The 24,760-nt window shown below is 38.2% G+C and overlaps 1 protein-coding gene across 4 annotated transcripts in view; it reads left to right on the top strand.

Annotated features, from left to right (window-relative positions):
• LOC113034749 (contactin-associated protein-like 4) overlaps positions 1–8,339 on the top strand; it is a 95,061-nt gene extending 86,722 nt beyond the window's left edge. For 2 of the 4 annotated variants that reach the window (XM_026189729.1, XM_026189728.1), the window contains exons 21-25: positions 1,764–1,897; positions 2,114–2,201; positions 3,535–3,753; positions 5,590–5,661; positions 7,477–8,339. In XM_026189729.1, coding sequence (XP_026045514.1) covers positions 1,764–1,897; positions 2,114–2,201; positions 3,535–3,753; positions 5,590–5,661; positions 7,477–7,673 — 710 coding nt within the window. In that variant the 3' untranslated portion in view covers positions 7,674–8,339. The other 2 variants (XM_026189730.1, XM_026189731.1) reach the window with 2 other exon arrangements.
• The last annotated feature ends 16,421 nt before the right edge of the window (positions 8,340–24,760 follow it).

Raw genomic sequence — 24,760 nt, 5'->3', positions numbered from 1 at the left:
CTTCGTGACACCTTTATACTCATGCTAGGTTTGAACTTCAGCAGCAGAACTTCTAAAGCCCCCCTTATTTTAAGCACAGGCTGGAGGATCCAGAACAAGGACCTCTGGAGCATTTAAAAAGGTTTAATGGAGTGAATAACACCAATATAGAGAGCTGTCAAAATGTCAAAAGAGGAAGCACATCAAGTAAATGTGATGAAAATGGCAACAGAGAGTGGACAAGGAGGGAAGTGGAAAAACCTTTGCAGAAGAGCAAAAAATCACTCAAATGTTATCAGAATCAGAATCAGAATACTTTATTAATCCCTAGAGAAATTTTGTGGGTTACAGTTGCTAAAGAACAGTAGCATTAACAATAACAAATTAGACTATTTATCAATATAATATGTTAATATATGAGGAATAGCACAATATATACAACAAATACAAGTCACCAAGTAATAAATATTCAGGGTTGACAGATGTGATTATAAATAAATATCAATAAATTGACAGCAACATTACAGAGTAAGAACGAGTATGTGCAAAAAGGATGTAACCATTGCTTGATACCACACTGATAGCAAAATCAAGGGGAGAGTAAGTGACACGACCGCATTATATATGCAACAGGTTGATGAGTGGATGAGATCAGGCAGAAACAACATAAACAGTTCTGAGACATGACAAAAACTATTTACTGGATGTAGACACTCCTCCACTTCATAATTTGCATCTAAATTTGCCATTTACACCTCAAGTTATTAGACACTGCAATTGAGACTTTTCTAGGGAAGAAGTGCAATTTTCATTAACACATAAGTGGAGGAAAGGAAATGTGAGTTTCCAGAAAGATGGCTCGAATAACTTTCAAAGCAAAAAAGCAACAGAGGATCATATAAACAATCCTACAATGAAAGCACACTATTATATAAATGAAGTTACTGATAACATTCACAGTAAAGTTGAAAAGGTAAACTGTGCATATTGACAGTGGTGTGTGAGTTTGAAAACAGAAAATGTAAATCTTGGCTGTTTTTGTTTCATATTAACCTCCTAAGACTGGAACTCTTTCATGGCATGCATTTTTAATTTCTCTTTGCTATTTGGGCTGATTGGGACCTGATGAATGTGAAAACAAAGAATTGCCTGATTTTTATTTTTTACCTGATTTTTGTTTCTGACAAAAATGATCCACATATGAGGACATTCATTTTAAATTTCAAAAGAACAGTGGCAGTATAATGTCCTCGTAAGTGGATATCAGGCCCCTGTGGGGCAAAATTTGTTTTTTTGGGTCTAGACAACCCAAAATGTGATGTCTACATATGTTGACGCCAGGTCCTAGGAGGTTAAGAATTATTTTTTTATTTCTTCTTCACCTTATAAAGTTCAGCATGCTCTTGAAAATGAGCATCACATAGTCTAGAATATGCATGAGATCCACACCAGCCACACAAAAATCAGTTGGTATGAAGGAATTCCAATACTTAATTTGGTATTTTAATATCTAACGCCAGCTTATTAAAAGAAAGGCAGGGACAATGAATCCACACAATGGACAGAGATGGCAAAGAGGAAGGATGCATGGCGGCAATGAAAGCTTTCTTTTTTGAATATAATCGGAGAAGAATATCTCTTATGTAAGGTGATTTTAGACAATATTTTCTTCAACTACAGGAGCTTTTGAAACTTCCCATTTAAACATGTATTCAATGTTATTCAGTCCTGTCTTTTGTGCCACACAGAAATATAGCAGTTTACTGTGCTGTTGCTAACCACAGATAAGCTAGAGGTGAGGTACAGACTGGACAGCAGCAAAGATGCAGAGATACTGAGGAGCAAAGTGAAGAACCTCGCCGACCGACAGCTGCATGTTATTACCATCAGTCGACTGGCAGACGTTGTCTCTATGCAGGTAACACACACGTGCAAACAAAAAGCACTCAACCCGTCTTCTTAGTCAATAATAAACAATAAGTCAGCCTCTGTCAGCGGAAAAAGCAACAGACAGGAGGTTTATGAAATAAAACCTCTCTGAAAATCAGTATTTACCAAAGTACTTACTAACTATTCAAGTGTTGGCGTTTATTTGAAAGCCCGTTTTGAAGGGAAACCTTTTATTTTCTGTCAGATTGACCAGAATCCCAAAGAGGACTTCAACCTGACATCTGGTGTAGAATTCAATGGCATAAGGTCGCTGGTTCTTGGCAGTGTGCACGGTAAGTGAGACAGCAAGGCCTTTCAGGCTGAAGAGCACTCAGACAGAATATTATTTTTTCTGCTATATCAGACAATAAGGCTTTCAAACCTTTCCTCACTGGTTCCCTCACTGGAGGCGGTGTTGTCTAGACTATAGGGTGTATACGACACAAGGTTTGCTTTCAGTTTTACTGCACAAAATGACAAGAACAAAACTCCTTCCAGGCCAGAAACAACTATTCCCTGCTGTTAACATAACACCAGCTTTACTACAACTTTACAACTTCATTAAGTGCTAACCATAGACAGTATACAAAATGAAAGCTGCTGTGACATCACCCACCGGTTCCTGAAAGACTGAGACGAATGTTTCTGCCATTGCAATCTTGGTTGCATTCAGTTTTCTGTTTTTGAGACTTCTAGATCATCTATGTATATTTTCCCCTTCTGAAAAAACTAAATCAATTGCTTAATATTTTTTAAAGGAATTTTTTTTAAAAAGCCAGATGCAGCAAAATACATTGCAAGTTAAATTATTTTTATGCAAATTCATCAGATGGCTTAATAAAACTTCTGTTTTATAAACATTTGAATTTTCTGGCAACTATTTAATCATTCAGGCTTTAAAGGGTTAAAGCTGTGTGTCCCGACTCCAGCCAAGCAGCTAAAGCTTGACTTTCAACAAGTAACAAAATCAGTGACCTCAAATGCACTAAGATTCGTTTCAGGGTCACGTCACAGGCAAAAAGTACAGAGGAGACAATGAGCCAAAGAACAGAAAAGCTTCATATGTGTCTTCATGCTTTCTTGAGTATTTTGGGACTTTTTTGTTTGTTTTGTTGGATCCTCCAGTAACCTTGTTTTTGTTCCCAGCCATTTGTCAGCATTATTTGTCCTTTTTTTTGTCTTTGTGTAAAACATTTGATCATTTGTAACAACTAAATGTACGACATTAGCATCTTTAATAGAAGGTTCATTGATGCCAGTTTTTACCTCATAGCGAAACTGCATCAGTAACCTCATCATTGTCATCTTCTCCTAGTAATTATGAGTGCATTGTAGTGGAGTTAATAGACCTCAGACTATTTGGAAGAGAGAAAACCAGACACTGATTATTTGGTCAATACTCTAAATCAGCCGCTGCACCTACCACTTTGAAGCAATATTCTTTCAGCTTGTTTTCTTATTATCTGCTTTTGCTATGCCCAAAGTATTATTTTTCCTTTTTGTTCTTTAGCAGAGTTACAGTAGCACTGCTAAAGCAAAATCAATTTTAAAAAAGTGAAGTAATCACCATCCTTACTGTACATTTTATAAAACATCACAGTCTGTGTGCTTGTCTTTTCTCTATAGATTCTGAAGGGTTGGATCCGGACTTGGCTCAGATTGCTTCTCTGGGTTTCACTGGCTGTCTATCTGCTGTCTTCTTTAACTCCATCAGCCCTCTGAAAGCTGCTCTGCTCCACCCAAAAACTAGTCCAGTTACCGTAACTGGTCCGCTGATCCAGTCCATTTGTGGCTTTACTTCAGCCAACCTCTCTCATGCAACAGAAACCACACACCATCTATCAGGTAAGAGGGTTATTTCCTTGCTCTCTTTATTGGTATTGGAGATTGAAGGAGATTGGAGTGGTGGCAATGATGGTCAAACTGTGTCTCCAACACAGTTTTGTTCTGTCCCTCGCATGGCTTCAGATCACGCAGAGAGAATTTCAGAAGCAGAGCATGTTGTCTGCATGGGGTCATCTGTTTTGAGAGTTGACTGGATTTTCTCTGCTGTTCCTGTATCTGACTTCCTGCTCCCCTTATCTGATTTGTTCAGCTTGAAATGGCTTACATAAAAAAATAGAGCTGGTGCTGTTTGCGTGACGCAGAGTGATTTGCTTTGAAATCACTGGCTGATTTCTTTTCTTTTCAGGTGCTTTTTATTTTTGTTTCTTTGGACACCTCAGTTTAGGCATCTAATTCAGGCCTCTTTGCACTAACTCTGCATGTTGCAAAGTGTCAGTTAGCTTGTGCATGTGCATGTGGCATCAGGAGATCCTTTAAAAGCATCCATATGGGACGAGTTAAGAATGACACCACTGCTACTGCCACAGCAGAAATGCCAAAGGACACCCGAGACAGCAAGTGTTTTGCCAAATGAGAATGAAAATTAGAAAGGACTGGTGTGTCATGGGCAGAAAAAGTATTACTTACTTTCACTTTAGACCGTATATGTGTTTAAAACTATTAATACGTTTTGAAAATATAATATTGTGTCTCTACCAATGATATCTGAATTTCTAAAGCTGCACATCCTATTTAATGAGCTGTTGCTTCCTCAGTTGTGTTATATGTAGATCTGGAACCACGCATAACGACTAGGTGAAGACAATCTCGACGTTTCATGGGGCAATTTCTGCTGGATGATGGTTTTTCTGCATTATTCCTGCGACTAGGATAGTGTCAAACATCAGTTTTTTTATGCCAGCCTCTACAGATGTTCTTTTTACAATTGCAAATGCATGTGTCAGGGAAAGGAATTAAATGTAATGACATTATCCTGGTGGTTTGCATAATTAGAACATCATCCAAATAGCTTTGAATATCATCATAAATGCAATGTCTGGTCTCCCCCTGCAGATTTTCAAATAAACACTGCTACAAAAAAAGAAAAGAAAGATGCTAAACTGCTTACCACTCAGACTTATCATGTCTCAGGTTTCTGCACAGCGGAGCAACAACAGTCATAAAGGTCATGTGCTATTCTTGTAAAAGTCAGCCTAAACGTATTACAGAAAATAAAGGCATATATTAAAACACAGATTTGTAGTTAGGGGACAACGCTTGGACATGTCTCATCTGTGAAAGCTACAGCATCCTCCACACAGGTCAGATAGTGAGTAGCAAACACATCCTCCAATATTTGTAATGTTCCTTTACCGCACAGCCACGGGATTATGTTTCCCATCAGACTCAAATAATTAATATTACTGAAATTCCTATCATAGGCACTTCTGTGTGGGTGATACCTCTCCAACTTCATGATGTGGATGACTCTAATGCTGTTGTGCACTGCAGTAACGGCTAGAAAATGAGGCAATTAATTTGAACCAGTGGTGAGAGTTTGCGTTGTCATATCCTTCCCCTGTGGTCACTCATCTAATCCACTCTGAAGTCCCACCATAGATGATTCCTGTTTCCCCCTCTCTGCATTCTCTTTTCAGCATGTCGCAATATCTATTTTTTGCCTCACTAATGGCCATCCTTTGCTTCCTTATTTTTCTTTTTCTCTTATCTATTCTCTGTACTTTATTTCATCATCTTCTTTCAGTTCCCCTGTGATGCTTGTGCTGCAAATTCCCTCTTTTCTCTTTCATATTTTCATTCTCCCTGCACCTTTTCTTCTATGTCTCTGTTCTGCAGGCCAGTCTGGATCAGTGGGAACAGGTCAGCCTTTAGTGAATGCCATCAGGAGTGACTCAGCTCTCATCGGAGGTACTGTGGCAGCAACCTGTTTCAATGTGGCTCTGCCATTATCATCAATCATGAGACAGAAACTGTGTACAAAGCCCACGGGGATAATGTGATGTCAAGTCAGTTAATAGACAGTTTCAAACTTGTTCTCCTATCACATCTTTTTTCCTTTATTGGAATTCATTTATACCTTTCTTTTGACACACCTCAGTGCAGAGGAACTGGCATTGAAATGATGATTAAAACTGAACTGCAGGTTGTGCAAATGAAAGCCCACAGCTGCCTCTCAAACAGCTTGACTGTGTCTGAATACACAAAGGAAAACATGGCTAATTAGAATACAAATTACGTTCGACTCCAAGTACAATTCCTGTCAGTTTTTGTTATTGCTAACATCAGTGTAGATACCTTCTAATAGCTCAAATTGCCCAGGGAGCCTGGAGAAGATGTGGACCCTGCAGTACTAATGATGAAGCAAAGCAATTTTGTTTCCTGTGTCTGTTGGGCCACTGACCACTCGCCTTCAGATAGGAGTTTTATTTCATAATGTTTTGTTTCCAGTTTGGCTCTCCGGTGATAATTTATTCCAATTGAAAATAAGACAAAAGCACTCAATTGTAACCAGTTTAGTTTCCTGAATCTGCTTTCATTGTAGAACAGCAATGAATAGTTTCAGCCTTTTTCAGGAGTTTCCAGAGGTTGTGTGTGTCCTGCATTATGATTTGCATAAAGTAGTCCAGATGGTAGGCACATGCCATGAGTCTATAACTGGTTTTATTTCAATATGTAAAGGATTAAGAGAGTTGCAGTTATTTTTACAAGAAGAAATGTTAAGATGTATGCAAACTTGAAGAAACTTTTAATTTCAGCTTTGACAATTAACAGGTGTTAACAATTCATGATGCATAAAACGTTTTTTCTTTTGATCACATACAGTTCTGACATATTTTAAACTGTTGCAGGTATATTTTCAGCAACGTATTATAAAATAATATCTCACCTCCATGTTACACATATGGCTGGGTGTTTCATTAGAGACTGCTGCTCCTTTTTCTCCCGACTCTCTTTCCTTTACTGACAGCTTGTGTACACCGTACTTGTGGTTCTGATGAATCATGTAAAGCAAACAAAAGAAAATTATGACATCCTTAGAACAGGGTGATATGTGCTGTGGCTTTCTGTGGAAGTCTTGTGAAAGACAAAAAAAATGTCCCAATAAGGCCAATTGAAATTCCCTGAAATGTTCAAAACTCAGTCCAATCCACAAATTGCTGGCTTGAGAATTTCACAAGTTTTTCATTAGACATGAAGAAAAAGCAGAAACATAGACTCAAACAGATTGTCTCTACGAACACTGACTTTTAGGAAAAATGCTAGTATGATACCAAGAAATTATGAACAAGAGTTTTCATTTTTATCAAAGGCAAAAAAATATGCTTTGAATTTCAAAATTACATTTTTAAAACTGTTCCATTAACACTGTTCAGGTGTGTTAATGGAATTGTTCACTGTTCACTTTTTATTTTTGTGAGTCAAATCAGAACTTTTTGATTGCACCTCATAGTTGCATACCCTGTATTTGCTTTTTTAAGTAAGGCTGCTGTTGTCGTATACAGTTTGCATGGAAGAAGTCTCCAACAATTCTCTATGTCTACAGAACTGGAGCCTAAGCTAAGGGATGTTCCTATTGGCTGCTTTAAGGCACTTTAGTATCAGCTTTTCAGACTGAGAAGTTACATCCACTGTTTATGTGAAGTCTATGGTTGATGTCCTTAACATATACTTATATTGCCTCTGCCATACTGTTATAACTTTGTCCATTTATTTGCTTTGCAGGTGTGATAGCTGTGGTGATCTTTGTAACCGTGTCTTCATTAGCCATAATGGCCCGATTCCTCTACAGGAGGAAATGCACATGTCAGCGCCAGGAAGTAAAAACAGTGAAACCCGAAGACAATCCAGAGTTGCCATTCAGAAGTCGGATCACTTCACAGAACGGTCCCACTGAGAACCAGAAGGAATATTTTATTTAAGTGACGGTTCAACTTGCTTCTGACCTGGCAGTGTTGGAGCTGAGGGGACAGACAGAGATAGAGATGCCTTGTCAAGCCTCAGTGCTTTACACAACAAACTGAGCCTGACTACTGGCTCAACAAGACAGGAAGACGCAGACAGAAACTCATGTTCTTTCATTTTGTTTGCTTTGTTTTTGCTTCTATGGTAGTGTTTTTAAACAGACTCTAAAGATGGTCATATGTCAATATCATCGGTGGAAAAACTGTACATAGAAAATGATGTAAATGTTACAATTCTGACTTTATATCAACCAATCTTGTGATTATTGAAAGAACAGGACAAGAACAGGAATGATGTTGATAATGAATGTCTGCTATTTTATCAGTGAGCTCAGTTCATTTATTTTAATGTTATATTTCATGGTGGGAAAGAAAAGTGTATCTGTTCACAATGAACATGTTTGTGTTCTCTTTTCTTTAACATCTGTTATTCATGCTTCTTTCATTGTTACACAAAGCAAAGTGTGGCTTGTATTCATTTTCTGAAATCTGTTATCTGAACAAAGGTGGAAACCACAGATTGGTAGAAGTTGAGGTACTGATTTAACTTCTTTGCTCAAGTAAGTAAAAACCAAAAGGCTTTGGTTATGTAAGGACATTGCTGACTATTTTGGTTCAACGATAGCGGACTAATGTCTTCATTTTCTCTCACGATGTCACTTTTCTCTAGCGCAGGCATGTCTTTGCTTTCCACTCATATTCCCTGCATATATGTTTTTCGTCTTTCATCTCTATCACATCTTTTTATATCACGCATGATAAACACCAGTAATGGATACACCACACTTCATTACTTCCCGCCTCCGGTTCCTATGAAGGCATTCCACTTTTTGTCCCAATATCATTTTTTTCCTTTTATCTGAAAGTCAGTTAAGTATGAACAACATTTTTATGTATCAACTGGCGCAGACCAATGGACTATATGAAAAATGTATAACATAAATATTATATTTTGAGCCAAGTACCTCCAACCCACTCTCTGGCCAAATAAAAAACCCAAATTGCTCCTATAAGTTTCACCTTCATTGAAAACAACTTGTTTAGGTTTATCAAGGTTTGGTTTAACAACACAAGAAATATATTGCTGTACTATGTAAAATATTTTGTCAACCCATCACTCCACCCCAATCTCCTTTCTGTGGAAGGTTAGTGAGATTTGAAAAACCTCATCTAAATTCTTCAGTTTCTCTCATTGTGTTCATTGCTCTTAGCCGGGAATGGTGTGAAAATTAAATGTAGTGAACCGCTTGCACACACAGTATATGGTCATGTTTTTGCTGAGAACATTGTAAGTTGTCTTTTTCTATGGTGTATTTTAAGCAAGGACTGGATTTCAGTTTTATTGTATTTTCTCTTTTCATCCCAGATGTCATTAGATTTTATTAGCTGATTCAGCAGCATCTTCGTGTGCAAGTTAAAAATTTTCATTAAAAAAGTGAGTAAATGACCCCTACGATAAACCCGAGTTGAACTGAGGAGAAGTCGTGGAAGTGTGTTTCAGTGATGGCACCAAATGCTTGAAGACGATGCAGGGCATGCTGGGAAAAACGACATAGCTTTATCACTCCACTACATGTAGAAGCATGCAGACGGGCCTGGAGGATGTGGATGTAATGAAGAACAGAAGACCAAATAATAATGTTGATTAAATGCAAAACCACAGACTAAAGAGGACACTGAATCAGTTTATATAGTGTGAACTCTTTAGTGAATGTCGTGTTGAGTTGTTTTGAAGAGTACTTTTCAAGGTGGTGTTGATAGGTTTGGTTCTCTTCTAGTAGTGCTTCACTTCTGAACTATAGCAGCACAATCCTTTTTAATCGTACTGAAGGTTTACTGTGGTGTTAGTGAGTTAGAGTGACCTGTTGTTAGAGTTTAATTTGTACAGCTATTTTAGTAACAAACACGGTTTTTTGTTCGTTGAATTGAAAATAAATGATCTTTTTCTGAAGTGGCTTTATCTTTTCTTTCACCTGAATTATAACCCTGCAATTTTATTGCATTATTAACCTTTTTGTTCTGTTACTGAAGCTGTAATTTTTCCATCACTGACTCCATTAACATGAGCACAGTCTCTGCGAAATGGTACAGAGTAGAGTTGAATCGATGAACATGAGCTTTAGAGCTTGATCAATGAGCGGCTTTTAGTACTTGCAAGACGCTCCATCAATTGAGATTTAGACAGCTAATGTCTGAATCAATTATTTCTCTGTTAAATTAAGTCGAAACAGCAAATTTAATTACCATACATTTACATCTCTGAATGTTAGGCTCTATAAAAGTTAGGTGGGACTTTTTCTTCGCCATGTGACATTTCTAATGGATATGAATATGCATCTATCTGCAGAGAGGAGATAACTTCACCGTTTGCTGCTTTGTGATGCATTCAGGTGCAGAAGATGTCGATGTGCACCTAGCCTCTCTCCGAGCTATAACAATAACACGTGAACACAAAGCTTTGACATGACTGTGCTTCCCACGATTGCTGTCCACCTACTTTGTATGCACTCACACACATACACACACATGCCATGACGATTCAGGTGACAGCAGCTGGGTGGTTGTCAGCAGGTATTATTTACAGGAAGAGACACATCGGTGCCTCTAATAGCACCTCATTAGGGAGAACAAGAAAAGGACTTGTTGTAATGACACATGCTGCGGCACTCGGAGGGAAACAAATCAGATCACGAGTCAAGATTATTGTCAGTTATTTGAGGTAAAGCAAGTTTTCAGCAATGTGTGAATGCGTGACAAGGCTGATGTTATTCTGATTGCTTAAATTAGATTTGATGATTACCTAAGGAGATACTGACACCAAAACTGTGGGTTTGGTTTGAGAAATTGCTATTGTTTTTGTAAGCCAATGAAGCAGATGGAATCAGATTTTCTAAGAAGGCGAGGGAAGAAAAACAGAATCGACTATTATTGCATGGTGATGGAAAGACTAAAAGCTTTTTTTTAAGCTTTAATTTAATAGGGACAATGTAGTTTAACACTGGTCCAAAACAGAGCATGGAACTGATGTACTGCACAGAGTTTACAAGTATTGCTTTTTTCCAACTGTGGTCCCCTATTGGGCTTTTGTATACATAGTACACAGATAGAGAAGATTTACAGTGTTTAATTACATAAAGCCAAAATACACCATATTCACAAGACCATTGTGATACCAATCATCTCTGATTGGGGTTTTAGGTTTTGTCAAGTCAGCAGTAATCTCCTCAGACACGCTTGGGAAGTACTTAAACTGTAAAAAGCAGTACATTATATATACAGTCTGGATTACAGACAGCCATGTGTAATTTGTAAATCTCATGGGAGTTTACCAATATAAACTCACTTACTTGTGTAAAAATTCCCATCATCATAAATACCATCATCACTGACTTTGTGTTTCTGCATGCACTGTAAACATGAGGGAGAAAAGGGTGTCCACAATGTGCATGCAGGTTTTTGATACTGTAAGAATCTGCTGTTGACAGACTCGAGATCCTGCTGTGACTCGTGTCAGCTGGTCAGCGATGTTAAAGAAACCTCGCTGACAGCATGCAGACCTTCTGTGCTTGCACACCAACAGTGATGTCATTGGGGTCAGCAGCACGCAGGCCACAGGCGGGACTGCTCAGGCGAGACAATTTTTGTGTGTGATGATTTTGTGGCTGAAGAAGTCAACGGGGACACAATGAGACAGGGACCACGAGAATCATAGGAACAGCTGCTTCTTCTTTTTCTTTCTTTAAACCTCCACCACATTAGTGACCACAGCAGGGTTATTATTCTGTCCTCCCTTCTTTTAACTTCTACTTTTCTGAATTGTGTGATTGCAGCACCCGTGGGACAAATCACACACCGGTTCCCATTGATGTCCATTCTTCATATAAGATACTGACAGCAATATCACCGCCATGTGGCCTCTTAAAAGTGGATGTAAAATTAGCGCATGCAAAATTATTTCGTGGTTACAACCTGCAGATCAAAACAGCATCATAACTACCTGCCATTTACTATTTTTGCATTTGGATCGAGTGCTACTAGCTTATCATTAATCTTTTTCTCAGTCTTTTTGCACAACCCACTGTCATTGTTTGTTTTGCACAACCACCATCATTGTTGCACTTTCTATTGCACTGGTATGTCTGCACTGTCTTGTGTGTGTATCGATCTGTTCTGACTGGTGTTGCACTGTTTTTGTTTTTTGCATTTTTTGCACACTTGCACTATATGTAGTCCTGTGCTGATTCTCTGTTATATATTATATGTAGCACCATGGTCTTGGAGGAATGTTATCTCGCTTCATTGTGTACTGTAACAGTGCACATGTTTGAAATGACAATACAGCCACTTGACTTGACTTGATCTCTTATCTTTGGGGCAGAGCATGACGGGTTGTCAGCTAACTGGATGGTAAATGGCTCTTCCAGGCCATATATCATATCATTTGTGTTTAGTGTTGAATAAAATTGAATTAAATTGTTTGGATTGGAAAATGTGGCGTATAGATGTGTGTATAATCCGTATTACAACTGTTTCTTTGTTTTTTAAACACAATTACACTGAGCCTGAAGTATTCAAGGAGCTGCAGTTTGTGGGACCTCAACACTGGCGGTTCAGTTGAATTTGTGGGGACTGACTCACTTTTGGAGCTTGCCTCAAGTGGCCACTATGTAACTACTGGAATAAGTGTAACCACTTTAGTAGCAGTCCCACACGTGATTCACCATGTTCAGTATTAAATTGAAGAGCTTGTATTTTGGATGTTTTGCTGATGCAGATGGTGTTTGTTGTCTGTCTCGTTTGGCTCTGTAACATTTTTTTCCTCAGTCAATGACTTGTTTTTATTGAGAGTTAATTTAAATGGCCCTTCTGAAAGTCTAACAGTCTTTTATGGTTTATAGAAATGGCCCCAAACTGCAATGAGTCTTTGGGGAATATCTATGAGATTATTTTATTTGAACATCAGATGCATAGCTGAACTGAGATAAAACTGAGCTTGGCTGCAATGAAGAATGAATATACCCAGGGGATGTCACTAATCTGTAACTCCCAAATAACAGCTCTAGAGGACAACTTTTAATCAGAGTGTTTGAAGATGTGACTGAGTCTCTTTGTGAGTGAAAAGCACAAGAAATGGGTGGGTTTTTTTTTTAAACAAAGTGGATTTAGCCACAAAAAATATTACTTAGAAACAGCTGGTTTCACAGGATTTCTTGTTAAGTGTGACTTGTAAAATTATATATATATATGTGTATATATATATAGTAGGGTGGGGTGCACTTACTTACTCACTCAAGTTTGTGAGGAAGTGGAGTCCAATTTTTTGTGCGGCACGCCCTTTTGTGTGAACCTGAAAAAGAAACTCTGGGTTAAAGAAAGTTGATGACCACCAATGTGATACCACTTAACCATACTATAACCAGAGATTTAGCCAGTTAACACAAAGCCTGGCTTTCTTCATCATGGATGAGATCATTTGTCATTTCATGGACATATTAACAACATCATTGTGAACAAAAACAAAACTATTGGTCCTCATCACTGGCTCTGTCCAAATGTTGTAAAAAATTTTGGAGGGTAATTCAAACTACAGCAATCACACATCTTTGCTGGCTTGGGTTCCTGAAATCTCAAATGAATGCATAAAACTTATCAGTGCTTAAACAGATCCATTTGCAAATGCATTATTCATATTCCTAAGGTAACCACAAACATTTTTGAAATAGCTCAGTCTTTGATTGCTTACTTCAAAAAAGCCCCCTTGCTTCTGAGTGGATGAATACATTGGCCTTTTGCAGAGCTGTTGTGCAAGACAGGTCAGGACTAATTAACATTTCTAAAGATCCTGCTCACCTTTGTTTAAAGATGTTTTAAAATACATTTGCAGAGTTAAATTTTCCCAAGTTTCTCCTTGTTTTCTGTTTTTACACAGTACAAACTTAAAGTAAACCCTGATTTGAAGATGTAGCTTCACAACAGCATGTTCAAAGCTCATCCACTTCCACATCGCCTGTGGTAGTAACATAGTGAAACTTGGCAAGCAGCTGTAATCAGGTCCGAGTATTTGATCAGCAGCTCTTCAATAAAGAAGACTTTATTGAACAGACTGAATTCTAAAAGCAGTAAAAGTTCAGTTTGAGTTTATACTTTAAAAATGCGGTGCAGTCAGTTCGGAGGTGGTAGACTCAACTTTTGACAAGGAGAATGGAGTTCAGCTCTCATCTGACATCAGTATTAAGTTTTGGTTTCAGTTCCTTTTTAAGCTTTCCAAAAGTACTTTGTGTGGTTAGCAAAAGATCTGGTCTGAGTTCAAATACACTCTTTTTACAGAATATAAAACATTCAGTGGCTTTTGTCCCACAGTGAAATGAAAAGCTGATGCACACAAAGATCTATATTCTAGGCGCTGCCATGTGTCTGTGCCTTTTAAAAGTCAGCGCACTGTTGGTCTGTTTGCCCACCCTAAGTGACTTTCTAACTCTGTCGAGTTTAGGACTTTTTTTACATCATGTTATGCTTAATTTATGTCACTGCAGTTGTGTCTAATTTCATAGATATTACTCTACACAATGCCTACTACTTTTCATTTCTTTTAATAATCAGTTTCAATTTAATTATTCACTTCACTTTAAATAACACAACCCACTACGTCAAAGCACTTGAAAGTGGGAAGGAAAAACCTCCTTTTAACAGACAGAAACCTCGAGCAGAACCAGGCTCAGAGTGGGGTGAAGGGAAAGATGGAAAGAGTACAGACCAAGAGAGACAGGACAAAAGACACAATATACAAGAGATCCCAAGTTTAATAATTACTAATGATTAAATATAGTAGTGAAGCAGAAACACACGGGAAGTCAAAAAGAACTATATGATGTTTAGGAGCATTTTTTGGATGAACTTGTAATGTTACTAATTATCATTTTATCACTGCCTTCCACAAAAGTAGTCAGGGCACCTCTGCACAAGCTTGATTCACTCATTACAAAACCGTCTCACATGACTTTTTGTAACACCGACTAATTGTGTTATGTGCATCAAGTGTGTGTCTACATATCACTGTGGAATACACCAGGCACAGACACACGCACACACAGGTATGTACTGCCAACTTCCACATTTATTGAAGCTTTGAGTTTTGAGTTTTGACAGCTGACTCAGTCGTACAGTCTGACAGCTCACGAGCCCAGCTGATCTCTCCCCTGGCCGCCCCTCCCCGTCTCACTATAAAAAACAGCGGAGGGAAACCATCATCAGTACATAAACACCATCAGCTGTTCTTACCGGCCTCGCAGCGCCGCCCTGTTGAGCCTTCTGCTGCACTCCTCCCCTGCAGCTGCGCCCGGGGCCACGCCTCCGCCACAATCACATTTTCAGTCATGCAAATATTCATTAAACACCGATAGGAGGTTCAGAGTGACGGTATGCTCGCAAGGGGACGTTCCAGCTCCACCACGGTCACCCACACGCAGTGATTTTCACTCTGCACATAATCGTCTTTGCAGCAGCATCTGTGTTCAAGTTACACCTCTCCATACATATTTATAACCACTCGAGAGACAGCTGGGTTATGTGCTAAGTTTCCTCTCCTCTGCTGTGTAATTATTCAGTCTCGGTGGCTACAATACATCAGTAATGCTGTTTATGGCTCAAGGTCAGGGCCAAATGTCCACAGAGATGAGGCGGTGATGGATTACTGCTTTTCAGAGTCTTGAACTCTGTGGAACAGTGACAGATTTCAGCAAATCAAAAAAGACATTTTTCTCTGAGTCATTTTATTGACGCCTCAGACCTCTCAAAGTAAAACAACCTAAAAGTTTTCCTGTGTGTGCCTTCATTTGTCTTTTACCCAATCTGCTCCATCTAGATAATCAACAATCTCTTCAATTGTACAGAGCGCTTTAGTCTCTGAGCTCACTGTTTGAGTTTACATGTCCACCTGAAAGCAAAAAACGCTAAGCTTTGGAAAACACAGTCTGTGCAACCTGTTCTGTTTTTAAACACCACAAAGCACAAAGATAATGTGGATAAATGTGTAAAAGGTATATTGTTCGTGGTGCAGGGTGTATTGTGGTGGTGATTGTTGTTTGTGTTGGTTTTAGCATGTGTCTCTTTGCAGATTTGAGCATGATAATCAGTCAGATTCAGCATGGCGCACTGTTCATGCATTAAAAAAGTTCTCTTTGGTTTCACTGAGCTTCTAGTGCTCGTTCTTTTCCTCTTTTTAATTAGGCTAAGTTCTTTATTCTTGAGTCTTTGGTTTTTCATTTGACTTGATGATCAGTCTAGTGATAAAATTGAGTTTTGTAATCGTGTTTTGGTTTATGGTTTAATTTTTTTTTCTCTAAAAAGAAGAGGAAAGAAGACAATGGATGGATGGTTGGATGGTTGGTTGGATGGTTGGATGGATGGATGGATGGATGGATGTTTTACTTCCCTCAGTGTTCCTGTCTGTCTTGTCTCTTTGTTTTCATGTTCTAATGCGAGTCTTCTTGTTTACATACTCCAAGCAGGTGTCTTTTCTGTTGCTTCTTGTTTTACTTTGAAGATCAGCCTTCTATGTCTGTCATATGTCTATTATGTGTGCACCTACATGTGTTTATCTTTTTCATCTATTAATATTATTACTATTAATAATAATGTTTTCTTGTTTTTTAATGAGTGCCATGGGGATTGACGATTTTTATTCTGTTGTGCTGGTTACAATGACAATAAAGTTATTCTATTCTAGTCTAGTCTATTCTATTTTATATCCTAATTTACCTCCTGTCGTTGTAATCCATGATTCCTAATTGTTCCCCGTCTGTTAACTGTGTGCACCTGTGCCTAATCGGCTGTCTCCACTTTCCTAATCAGCCCTCTGTGTATATATAGTCCTGTGTTACCCTCACTCTCTGTCAGTGTCTCTTGTGCACAGCTGGTTTCTCACTGCCCGCTGGCAGTCTATGACTTTTATACTTTTGTTACGTTCACATTTTGGTTTTTCCTGCATGATAGATAGCTTGATTTCACTGCAATCTACAGTGTCCGGCGTTTGGTTCCCTACTCCTGCACTTTATCTGACTAAACCTGTTGGAATTACTTGAAATTATATTTGCCTGTGATTTTAAATCACTCTCTCAGAATAGTTTACTCTAATCTGACTAATGTAATCACTGTTTAAATAAAAGTAATTGGCCTAATGTGTCATTTATACTATAATTGTGATTGCAGTGTTTGCCTGAATTCAGTTTTGTTTCTTTGACCTCTTTTATGAGCTCAACATTTATTACTTTTGTAAATATAATTTTGGGAGGGGGTTAAATAAATGAAAACCATATTTTTCTAATAATTCCTGGGACTCCTCCTGTTTTTCAACTCGGTCCATCACATGTGGTCACATTATAAATAGCTGGGAGTCTCTGCTGTTCCCTCACTTTGAGTAGTTTTGCATTGTTGCTGTTTGATGCTGCTTTTGTAGAAATAACCCAATTCTTACTTTCTTGGAAGGCTTCCAAGAAACAGGTGAATTTGTCCTGGAAACAGAGAACACTGTTTCAGTTGGGATGACTTGGATTTGATCTGTAACTTCAGCTTGTCACAAGCTTGGATTTATTTTGGTGGTTATCATTTTTTAATGTCAACATTGCTTTTAACATCACAGGACATTTGAGCTGTTGGGCAGATAGCCTTAAAGCAGATCTGCTACTGCTGTGCTTTTTGCTTTGCCTCCTTTTTAATTTTGTTTTGGATGTTGATGGACCTGGGTACGTGTCTTGAAACCGGTCAGGTTTTTTTAAAACAACAAATATTTACACATACATCTTTGTGTGTTATATGAAAGGCTTTTATTGTTTTTAATATATTAATTTTGGTTTATTTTAGAGCAGTTGGTGTGTGGTTAACAACTTCATAGTACTAATAGTTACTTTATTTGCTTTAAACAGCACATTAGTTTATTTTTGGTTATTTTGAATTGTTTTTTTTTTATTGTTAATTTGTTAGACTACTGGAAAGAGGCCCTTCTTATAGCTGCTGATCACCACTCTGCTCCTGTCATAGAAAGAATGTATTTGATGGTTTTTCTTATGTTTTGGATATACAAAGAACACCTCTTTCTCAATCCACACTAGCAATGTGTACCTAATAGTAAAGTGTCTAGTGAGAGTATACAGTTGTGATGGTGTTATAGTCCACACAAGTTATATAACAGCTGGGTAACATTTCATTGATGAATATGTGTGTATGGGCTACAGGTTTGTGTTTAAAAAAAATCTCCAACTGTTAAGCTGTGTTGTGGCTCTATTTTTTTTTCCTCTTTTTTCATATATATATATATATATATATATATATATATATATATATAAATTTTTTATTATTTTTTTTTATTTAATTGTTACTTTCCAAAGTTTTTAAAAGCACAACTCAGGACTAACATGAGAGCCACACAGATAACACAAACATGCAGATCAGAGGTAGAAAGTTGCCAGGTTTCCACAGAGGGTGCTTTTTATTGTGGGTTAGTCATAAAAATGATGCAGAAAAGTTAGACTCGGAAAATTCTGCTGCCTCAGAAACAGTTTTTATCAAATTTTTGAAATGGAAACTCATTTTCTTTGCATGCTGTTCCATACACAAGCGTACCAACACAGAAAATGGCATCTTATAACATCATTTTATTCTCATTTTGATATCTGCACATTGTATATTAAGCGTTAACATCTATTCTCAGTACGCAGTTAACACTTCCAAAGTTAAAATTTTCATGTACTCCACAGATTACACCAATATCCCAGTTGATGGAAAAAAATCAGGCTCCATCATTATTGTTAAACCAAATATTACATTTTCTACCCTGAAAAGAAAATGCAACATCTTCATTTTTGGTCAGAAATGAGTTTTGGACCGTGTTCACTAATGTCTGTGTTAGACACAAGAGGATGAACGATAAACAATAATCTTGCTTGCTCAGTCAACATATTACATTCTCTACTTTTGGCTCAAAGTACAAAAACAAGTTCTTTTCAGCTCCACACTGAACCGTTGTTACGTCTTCTGTGGAGGTTATATTTTGTTAGCACGACATCTCAAATGTGAACATTTTAATTAAATTTTGTTGTAAAGTTTATCTGTGGATCAGGAAAGATCCACAGATGGTGTGTTTGGTGTGTTTGTGCGTGAGTGCACACAGGTTCAATAAATATTCATGATTTCTGCTGAACTTGTTACTGAAATAAAATTGGAGTGTGTGTGTGTGTGTGTGTGTGTGTGTGTGTGTGTGTGTGTGTGTGTGTGTGTGTGTGTTCTGATTCAGAATTATCCAACACATTTCTACCAGTTTGTTTGCTTTTTTTTTAAGCACTGGAATACAAAACACTTTTTCTTGTTGTTTGTTTGAATTAAGAAGCTTTCTAGGTTACTGTATATGTGTATATATCCTGTGTTGGGTGCCTTAGGGAGCTTTGCTGGTACAAAACATTTTATTTTTAAAGCCATGCCATCTGCATCTTTCTGTGTTTTGTGTAAATGCTATGTTAAGCTATTTTAAGCAAACGTTTTATTCCCAGCATGGCAGACACTGCCATTCATCAAAGTCACTGAAATGTCATACAACTACAAGTTTCACCCTTAGTATCTATGCCATGGCTATATGCAGCCCATTCTTTTGTGAAAGCCACTGGCTTTAAACTAGGAAATTTTTTGCGTCAAAACCTGGTCAAACAGAAGTAAAAATCACGTGGAAAATAAGTGAAATGCACAGATGCCTAACATAACGGTTTCAGCAAGAATAAGGAAGAAATAAGAGGCAAACACCATATGCAACACTTCCAACCTTGTGATGCAGACTTTATTTCTTTAAAATGGCGCTATTATACCTCAGGAAATCTAGACTCTGGTCCCCACTGTATCACGAGGGCACCAAAGGAGCCTTTTATAACAAGGAAACACAGCATTACTTTGGTCCATGGACAGCTGCAGACAAAGACAAGCAGGTGTTCTTTGTGTAGTACACTTTTTGTGTTCCCAGAAAGAGGCACACCAGGGTCACTGCCATAAATGTTTTTAGGGGTTAAAACACATGACTTGCCATGTCTAAAGATTTCGCATTAATAAAAGCTCCATGTGTAAGAAGTCTTTTAACTAAATATCAATAAAAGCATTTCTGAAACAACACAGCCTGTCTTCACTTAAAAGGGTGAAGACTGGAGGTGGTGCAAAGAAACACGACTTACAGCTGACCGACTGAATGGAGTTCAAGTCTTTTTCACCCTTGAGCTTGCGCAGCTTTTCAGCTGCCTCTTTCAGCTCAGCACAACACATGCAGTACCTCCCGTCAGGTCTCGGCATCCCATTGAAATAGGGAATGCATGATATGGTGATGGAGAACAGCTGTGTGAGTCAGCCTCCCCTGACACCCCCCACTACCTCACCCCTCCCCTGCAGCTGAGCCACAAACCACACCCCACCACAACAACATGCTGTTGGGTAGATAATTCTATTTAAAAAGCGCTTCATAACCACAAACATGATTTTGAGGTCCAGTTCAGTTAGTTGAGTTAGTGGAGGTGAGGTGATCGGCTCCAGCTGCACACACACAATAATCAAAGCAGTAAAAAAAATCATCCACTCTACAGAGGTTATGAGAAGAATCCACATACACTAACGCAAAGTTAGCCTAGTTCATACGAGGTTGGAGCTACAGTTTTTGGCACATGCTTCGTTCTTCATCCCTCAGAAGTAGACACTGGAAATAAGGCCAGGCTCTTATAGCTCAAACATGGTATCCGACTTATCAGCGAATTCTTCCAAAGAAAGTTAAATATTGAATAATGTGTGTAGTTGATCTCTTGCAACTACACACATGGTTTCTGTTAAGGTTTAGCACAAGAGCTCAGGGAAAGGTTACCAGTCTTTATTACAAAAGCCCTCCAACAGATATTCTAAGAATATGCACGGACAGGAGGTGGAGTCCAAAGAGGGGTTTTCAGTGAAAGTGAATGTTGGCCATTATCCCATCAATACTTCTGTGGTTTTCATATGTACTTAATAACTGCACAACCTCTGCCCCTAGAGAGACAAATTGTATTAAACAAGCAGGAGAAACATAATAATCCTTGCATACCTGCATTCAGTTTTATTCTAGTTTTAAAAACTTCATATTCTGCAGCACAGAATGTTCAGTATGAATAATCTGTGGTATTGTTTTTTACTGTGTGTAGGTGGGCAGAGTACTGAATCACTGCAGTGATGTTAAAGAATGAGCAGCTGTTCAGTCATCGGTATTTGAAGTGTTGAGGTGTCTCTAAAACTTACTCAGTATTCAGTCTGTTGCTGCTCCCTGTGGACTGATGACTGAGAGTTTCCTACTTTGTCAAATCCTCAGACACTGTCAGCATACCACAGTGCAGTCCCAGAGGCTCATGGGTAATCTTCAATCCATTGACTCTGTGTAAATACAAGTGTCATGATCTGACTTTTGATTTGTGGGCCTCACCAGCAAACACTTCGAACTTTGTTCCCGTCTTGTTTCTGCGACAGCTTGACTTCTTCCTAATCTGCTTCGGTATTCTTTTTATTAAATATTTGAATCAAACACAGCCTGGCTGTTCGTAAGGTAATTATGGGGCATACTGATAAAGAAAATGATAATATAGTTAAGGCTTCTGCTTTAGCTTTAACTATCAAATACTCCTTAGTGTATGTTGAAAGGTGAAAGGTGAGTTGTATGAATCATTTCATTTATGATGGCATCATTTATTTTCAGTAGGTGTAAATATAGAGATGTACTTCCAAGGCAGAGGGTTTACAAAAATAAAGTGTATCCCTAAGATTAAAAAAAGAGAGAGATGAACTAATAAATGGTAGAATTTAGTGACCAAAGATGAAGGACGAGACTTCTTGGATTGTCTCTTGGTCCAAATAATCACACACACTTGCCCATATTAAAGAGAAAATTCAGGCAAACACTATCCACTCCTCAGTTTAGTAACTTAGACTGGCTGAGATGAAGCCTAGCAAGCAGCTAGTGGTTATAGCCACCTGTCAGTAAAATAGTTTTGCCCTGGTGGCACGAACCATAACCTTTAAAATTCAATCAGAAGAGTTCTAAAAAATAACATGCAGATATTATGTAGGACGATATTAATTATAGATATTAAAACTGTTTGGAGAAACTGCAGCTTTTTGCACGACTGAATTTTTGTCATTTTTCAACCTGATATATGGCTTAATCTCTTATGGTTTCAACCGTAAAAAAAAAAAAAAGAGAAATCAAAAATTAAGTCATCAAAAACTCCAAACGTGAAGCCAGCTTGGATCACAGACATTTTGAGAAAAATGTTGTTTTTAAACGATCCTATCACCAGGCCAGAGCAAATTCTAAAACATGATTTCGTCTGATGAAACTCTCTAAACATTGTAAATAACAGTCTTCTACAAATGAAACCCTGATTTTACTGAACCTGTTCTGAAAGTTCAGCTCTGACAATGGAAATGAAGCACAACCATCCTGCATCTGTTTTAATTACAGTAGCACCAGGTGGCCTCCACTCTAAATGTGCCAGCCCCCTAACCATGGCAGCAGAATGAGGTTTAATAATAGATGCACACTTTCACTGCTGTAGGAAACTCCAGTGAGGAAAAGGTTAACAAATACAAAGAATTAGTCATATTACAATGAGGTCACATTTATAACATTCAAACCAGGCTGAATCAGAGGTTTCAGAAAAGTTTGGTTAGGACTGACCCACAAACCCATGCCACAGGCCAATTCAGGAATTCTCTACTACACAACAAACCATGCACATACAAAGAAGCTTGCACATATCCATCGGAAATATTTTACTAGGATGTTTGTCTTTTTTTTGTGGCGGGGGTTCACTTCTTTCTAAAAGGAAGGAAACAGTTTACTAAGAAACTCGGTTAGATTCTAAATAATGTCCTGTAAATTCCTCAGTCCAGCTGGGGAAAGCACTGTACACTTAATGGTATTCCAGTGAAAACACCGATCCTAAAGATCTTCCACAATTAGAAGATCTTTAATTGATTGGTATGCTATGCAAAGTTGTTTTCACTAGGTGAAAGTGATTTTATTTTTTTAATAGGCCATTGTATAGGCCATATTTTAATGTGCAGAAATTTAATATGCAGGTGAGAGGACAGGAGGTGTAAGAACAAGAAAGGCCGCAAAACAGAGTGAGCAGAAATCACAGAGGAATGTAAAGAAAGCTGTGACCGGAAAGCCTTAGCCTTAGGCTGTGGAGTTATGCTTGCTATGGACATCCAGCATAGAGGAGAGGCCAGATTCAGCAGTAACACTCAACATGCAGCACGAGACAGAGAGTCAACTCAGCTGCGAAAAGCAAAACTGAGTCTTTCTGTTACTGTTGTGGAAATGTTTTTTTTACACATTTTTTTACAGCTTTTATATGCTTAAGAGCTTTTAAGTATTTCTATATATTGTATATTTTCTTGTAATTTATTTCCTTAACTATTACACTTGTCTGTTTTTCTTTGTCACTATGCTTTTTGGCTGGTCTCCACCAGTTTCCCCTGTTAAATAGTCTCTGAGCGCTCCTGCTCTTGATCTAAAAGAGAGGTTGGACCACAGAAATGAGAACAAACAGGAGCATTTATAGACATATGAGAAGGAGGGGAATGCATGAGGCATGGTCCTGCAGCTGAACTTCAGCTAAATTATTTCCAGCAAAAAAGCACAAAGCTATTGTGTTGTTTCTGGGATGACGTGACAACTTAAAAGCAGAAAATGTGCAAAAATCCTTTGCACATATTATATTTTTAAATTCCAACACCTTCACCAAATGTTGAAGAAAACAGTGAACATCCTCCTAGCTGTGCTCATGAGCTTGGACTTGGACAGTTCAGGAGCTTGTGACAATCCACACAATAGCAATGTGTGGTTAACTAAATCGCGTGCATGATATCAAGCTTTGGTGAAAAGAAGCATATTGAAAGCAATTAATGACCACATGCAACTTCAAAACATGATGGCCACACATTTGTTCTTTTAGCTGTATTTCCCAGATAATAAAACCTTCAGAAAATCAGGAGGCTTTCCATTTTCTTGAGCACGTCTACACCAGCTGCAGGAATACGGATTGTGTCGCTTTGCTGTCTGGACTGCAAATGAGTCTGAGCAGCCCAACATGAACCCGTCAAATAATTTAGGACCAAGAACCATCCATACAGAACACAGCAATTAGAATCAAATTAAAGCAAATGTGAGTAGAAATGAGCATGGTTATTTCTTTGAGTCAATGGCAATTAAATTGACAACACTAAATTGAAGCTTAAAACAAACCCTGAGGAATAAATGCTAGAGGCATCATGGCTGCTATGTTTGATAATTTTTACAAAAGTTCTAGTGAAAGCCAATTAGTTGTTTTAGCATGCAGGGAGTACAGACTCCCAACAAGATGTGCTCAGAAGCATCTAAAAGCTGCTGTTAGCAGTGCTGCAAAGTCTGTGTGACTCACGTCCAACTCGCAGAATTGATCAAGAAACTAATTTGATTAGCAAATTTGGCAGCTGAGGTCATCCATCAGACACTGTTTCAGCTGGCTGCAGTGTCTTCACATCTTTTCTCCTTTTGGCATTCCTCCTCTTCCTCTGAGAGAATAGCGATCAAACACATAATGAATCCCTGATGATCCACACATGCTCGCCGTGCGCACACACACAGACACACAGGCACATGTGCACACAGACTTTGGATGAGCTCCTAAGTCTCTGTAGCTGTTGTCACTTTGTTTTCACCTTACCACTCACTATAGTGTGTGGTTGTGTGTAGGTGTGTGTATGTGTGTCTGTGGTGAAACATATAACAGATATTTGTTTTTAATTATTAAAAAATGATCTCAGTTTGAATTTCATTTATATAGGTCTAAATCACAACAATAGTTACCTCATGGCACTTAATACTGTAAGGTAAAGACCTTTCACTAGTACAGAGAAAATAGATAACACCACAACAATCATATGACCCCCTATGAGCAAGTACTCCCTTTTAATCCCCAGCAGAGCTAGGCTCAGGGTGGGGCAGCCATTGCCGA

This window comes from Astatotilapia calliptera, chromosome 13 (assembly GCF_900246225.1).
Source record: "Astatotilapia calliptera chromosome 13, fAstCal1.2, whole genome shotgun sequence".
Taxonomy (NCBI): Eukaryota; Metazoa; Chordata; class Actinopteri; order Cichliformes; family Cichlidae; genus Astatotilapia; species Astatotilapia calliptera.
This window is presented reverse-complemented; position numbering and strand designations above follow the sequence as displayed.